General features: G+C 49.4%; 1 protein-coding gene across 1 annotated transcript in view; it reads left to right on the forward strand.

The window, feature by feature from the left end:
- The window catches only part of LOC103679451 (solute carrier family 22 member 20), a 7,749-nt gene extending 4,240 nt beyond the window's left edge, over nucleotides 1-3,509 (forward strand). The window contains exons 6-8 of the mRNA XM_008708998.2: nucleotides 1,590-1,698; nucleotides 2,224-2,427; nucleotides 3,139-3,509. Coding sequence (XP_008707220.2) covers nucleotides 1,590-1,698; nucleotides 2,224-2,427; nucleotides 3,139-3,244 — 419 coding nt within the window. The 3' untranslated portion in view covers nucleotides 3,245-3,509. The remainder of the gene's footprint in view (nucleotides 1-1,589; nucleotides 1,699-2,223; nucleotides 2,428-3,138) is intronic.
- The last annotated feature ends 836 nt before the right edge of the window (nucleotides 3,510-4,345 follow it).

The following is a 4,345-nucleotide window of genomic DNA, read 5'->3' on the forward strand; positions in this document are numbered from 1 at the left end:
ACAGCATGGTCGGGTTTGATGATTCAGAGCAGACTAGAGAACCAGATGAACCTGTTTTCAAGTGGTTTCCAGTGATCGTGGACAAGTTGACTCACTTACCCTCAGCTGACCCTCAGAGTTGTTTAGGAAGAATAATTAAGTGGCCCTTTTTTGGGATGGACTGCATGCCAGGCCCTGCGCTAGCACTTCACATGGATCAACTCATCTGATCATCCCAAGAACTCCATGAAGTGCTTTTATAACTGAAGCATAAATAAATAAAGCACAGAGAGGTGAAGTGACTTGTCCAAGGTCACACAGCTAATAGGTGTTAACATTGGGGAAAACAACATGATGGCTTCATGGGTGTTTTTGTTATATCAACCTCTATAGTTTTCCATATGTTTGCAATAATTTTTTTAACAAATCATAAAAGATCATGTGTAAAAGTTCTCATCCCAGTGCCTGGCTCATGGCAAACGATGAATAAGTTTTAGTTGTCATCATATATGTACATTTATAAAGATATAAATTCAACCTTCTGGGATCTAGTAGCAAGGGATACTAACCTGAGATGGTCGTAGGAATCACAGAAATCTAGAATCCTGCAAGTGAGAGGTGTGTTGAAGACTGGCACATCTATCATTTTACTGATGAGAACACTCTGTCCGTGGGGCAGTCACCTCCCCGACTCCCCAGGACAGGGCTAATCTCAGCGTCCCTCCCTCCCCAAATCCCCCTTCCTCATCTGAAAATACCAACTTTGTTTGGTTGTTACTTATTCACAGCTATTTCTTTTTTTTTTTTTAAGATTGTATTTATTTATTTGACAGAGAGAGGCAGCCAAAGAGGGAACACATGCAGGGGGAGTGGGAGAGGGAGAAGCAGGCCTCCTGATGAGCAGGGAGCTCGATGCAGGGCTCGATCCCAGGACCCTGGGATCATGACCTGAGCCGAAGGTAGACGCTTCACCGACTGAGCCACCCAGGCACCCCATAGCTATTTTTTTTTTAGATTTTATTTATTTATTTGACAGAGATAGAGACAGCCAGCGAGAGAGGGAACACAAGCAGGGGGAGTGGGAGAGAAAGAAGCAGGCTCATAGCGGAGAAGCCTGATGTGGGGCTCGATCCCACAACGCCGGGATCACGCCCTGAGCCGAAGGCAGACGCTTAACCGCTGTGCCACCCAGGCGCCCCTCCCACAGCTATTTCTTGAGCACCTGCCTACCCTGGGCTCAGACCAGACCCAGGCTCAAGGAGCACAGAGGGCTCAGGGAGACAGACGGTACCCAATTGCTTCATTGTATCAATTGCATTTGGTATCTGCCTCCGAGATGTCTGGGGAGTCAGGGAATATACGGTGGGCTCCGTCCAGTGAACGGGGTCAGGGAAACCTCTTTGCCAAAGTTGCATTTGAGTTGAGATCTGAAGAAGGATGAGAAATAAGCGGGTGAATAGTGGGAGAAGAGCACGCTGAGGAGCGAGAACGCGAATGCAAAGGCCCTGAGGCAGGGAGGGGCTTGACACATTGAGCTGTCAGAACAGGTGATTGCATTGACATTTCATTAACTCCCTTTTGTCTACACCCCACCCTCTGCCTTCTCTCAGACATGAATACCTTTCAGATGATCCTCTGTTTATTAGGAAAAGGGAGCCTGGCCGGCTGTTTTACTTGTCTCTACCTCTTCACCATGGAGCTCTTCCCCACCGAAGTCAGGTAAGAAGATAGGTCGGCGTCTCTGGGACCAAGAGGGCAGCCTCTGCCCCTCAGAGCTGGACCACTTGGGAAACCAGCCTCCATTCGGAAATGGTTTTGTGGTGTCACATCTCAAAGGAGCGGGTTCATGTCACTATTTTATCGTGATTTTGGTTATCATAGGACTTTGCTCTTGGAATAGTGACTGGAGCTTGGCAGGCACTCCATAAATGGTCTCATTTCTATAACTTGAGAAAAATGTAAATATCCTAGATAGTGGCAGGAAATCAAGGAGTTGAGGATGTCGAGTGCTGGAACCGTGCCTCGCACAAAACACGTGCCCAGCAAATGTTAGCTGTCAGTTTTTCCATTATTATTGTGGTTCCCAATAAGCATCCTGCAGGGCCACGTCTGAGATGAATGTTCCCTTCCCCGTGATGTGCCCCCACATGGCCCCTACCAAGATCTGGCCCTTTGCCACGCAGCCTTCTTATCTCTCATGGGCATGCAGGGTCCCAACCCTTCCTATGCTCTCTCTCACCGCAGGCAGATAGGGATGAGTGCCGGGATCTTCAGCACCCGCCTGGGCTCCCTCTTGTCCCCCCTGGTCTACATCCTAGGCAACCACAGCCCAGGGCTGCAGCCTGTGATGTTCGGCCTGGTCCCTCTCCTGGCGGCTGCAGCAGCCTCCTTCCTAGTGGAGACGAAGAACCAGCCATTGCTGAACACCATCCAGGAGACAGAGCAGAGGTAGGACCCTTCCTGCTCATCTCAGAAAGTCCTTGGAGCAGGGGGAATGGGTCTGCTGGGGTGCTTGCTGCCCTGATAGGAGTGGGGCACCCTCTGGGCCCATGTTGGGGCTCGGGGAGCTCCCACTGCCCCTTCCCCTCCATCTGTCAATGGAATAATGGCTTCAGGTGTATTAAACTTGGAGGGGACTGTCTGGGAGCCTGTTGAAGCATTTGGAGGTAAGTCACGCGGGAGGCCATCTACAATGCTGCCAAATTCTCCTTTTATTAAATACATCATCACTTTATATGCGGAGGGGACCTGTCACCTGGCTAAAGTCCCTCCTCTCACCTATATCCTATGGCTGCAAAACCACGTGGTGGTGACCAAGTGAGGTCAGTCTGTTCTTCCAGAAGAATTTCAGCCATGCCTTCTCTTTTAGAAGGACAACGGTCATCTGACCTACGCATGGAACACTTCTTTGCGAGTGGTTTCCTTGTCTGTGGCTTGGCGGGTCTGGGCTGGGCTTGGGTGTGTCTGCAGGCTGGTGGGGCTCTGCTCCAGATGGGCTGGGCTGGCCTGGGGGCAGCTCTGCCTCTCCATTTCATCCTCCTTCTGAGACGAGCAGGCCCCTCCTTCTCAGGGCAGTGACAGAGACCCAAGAGCCCTTCCACCTAGGAAGCTCTCGCTTTTCTACTCAGAGCATGTTGTTCTATGCCTCTCCTTGCCCAGAGTGAAAATGGCTCGTGACAAGCAAAGAAACGTCAATGAAAATACCACCAAGAATGGATTGGTCTCACTTCTCCCAGAAAAGCCAAAAGTAGAATGCACAGTGTGATTTCCCTGGACCCACACTGAACGACCCCGCCTCTCTTCCCAACTTGCGGGCATTTTGAAATGTGAAGGGTCTTGCCAAGGAAATGCTGTGGCACCGCACTTGACCATCTAATGGAAAAAGCAAAGATAGTGCTGCGATCTGGAAATATTATAAGGTAGCTAAGTCATTTGACTTAGAAACCAACTGAGAAAAGACATGTATTGGACAATCAGGGACATCTGAATATGAAGAATGAGCCTTAAATAAATATGAAGGTATCTGCTGATTTTGCGAAGTGCCATTAGGTTATGTAAGCCAATGTCCCTTTTTAAAAAAGGAAAAAGATGTTAAGTGGAAATATTTAGGAAAGAAATGAAACATTGGGAATGTGCTTTAAAATACCAGAAACGTGCACAGAGTGAGTGCCAGGCTTGAAGCAGGGGTTCACTGTACGTCCTACTTTTGGATGTTTGGAAATTTTTATGATAGAAGTAGTTCTCAAGTCTAGCCGCTTTTTCTATGGTTAATCTAAAACGATGGCTTGATGGCTGACAACATCGCCCAGGCTGCCTCCCCAAGGGTTTTGTCTCCTCTGCGGTGGCTCTTGTCGGACCACGTAGCCCTTAGTAGCCACAGGTCAAGGCCACATCCCACACTGCCTGTGGACAACCCAGCCAGCCCTGCGGTGTGCAGCCCCGGGCCAGCTGCACCCACTGCCCAGATCACGGCACAGGTGCCTGAGACTGCGAAAGGCCAAGAACCGAGCAGAGCTCCCGACGGCAGGTGGTGGACAGGTGCGTCCAAGCTATGGATTGCAGCGCTGTCGACATAGCACCCTCGCTAGTCACTGATACTGCTCCTAAGTTTGGTAATGGTCCTTTTGATATATAAGGACACGTGCGTGAGACCACGACCAGAAAGCCCCCGCAGGGCTACTGTATGGAGAAGAGCCTCCTGAATTTCTGGAAAGTCACGGGGTCCGTTTGTTATCACTGAGGTTCTCTGTTCAGCATGGACGTGTAAATGTATAATTTTCTTCCACCACCTAAGTTTTTCTAACATAGAAGACATACGGGATCCTTGCTCTGTTCATGTTTTTGTTACTAGCATCTGATGTTAGAT

Source organism: Ursus maritimus, unplaced genomic scaffold (assembly GCF_017311325.1).
Source record: "Ursus maritimus isolate PB19 unplaced genomic scaffold, ASM1731132v1 scaffold_23, whole genome shotgun sequence".
NCBI lineage: Eukaryota > Metazoa > Chordata > Mammalia > Carnivora > Ursidae > Ursus > Ursus maritimus.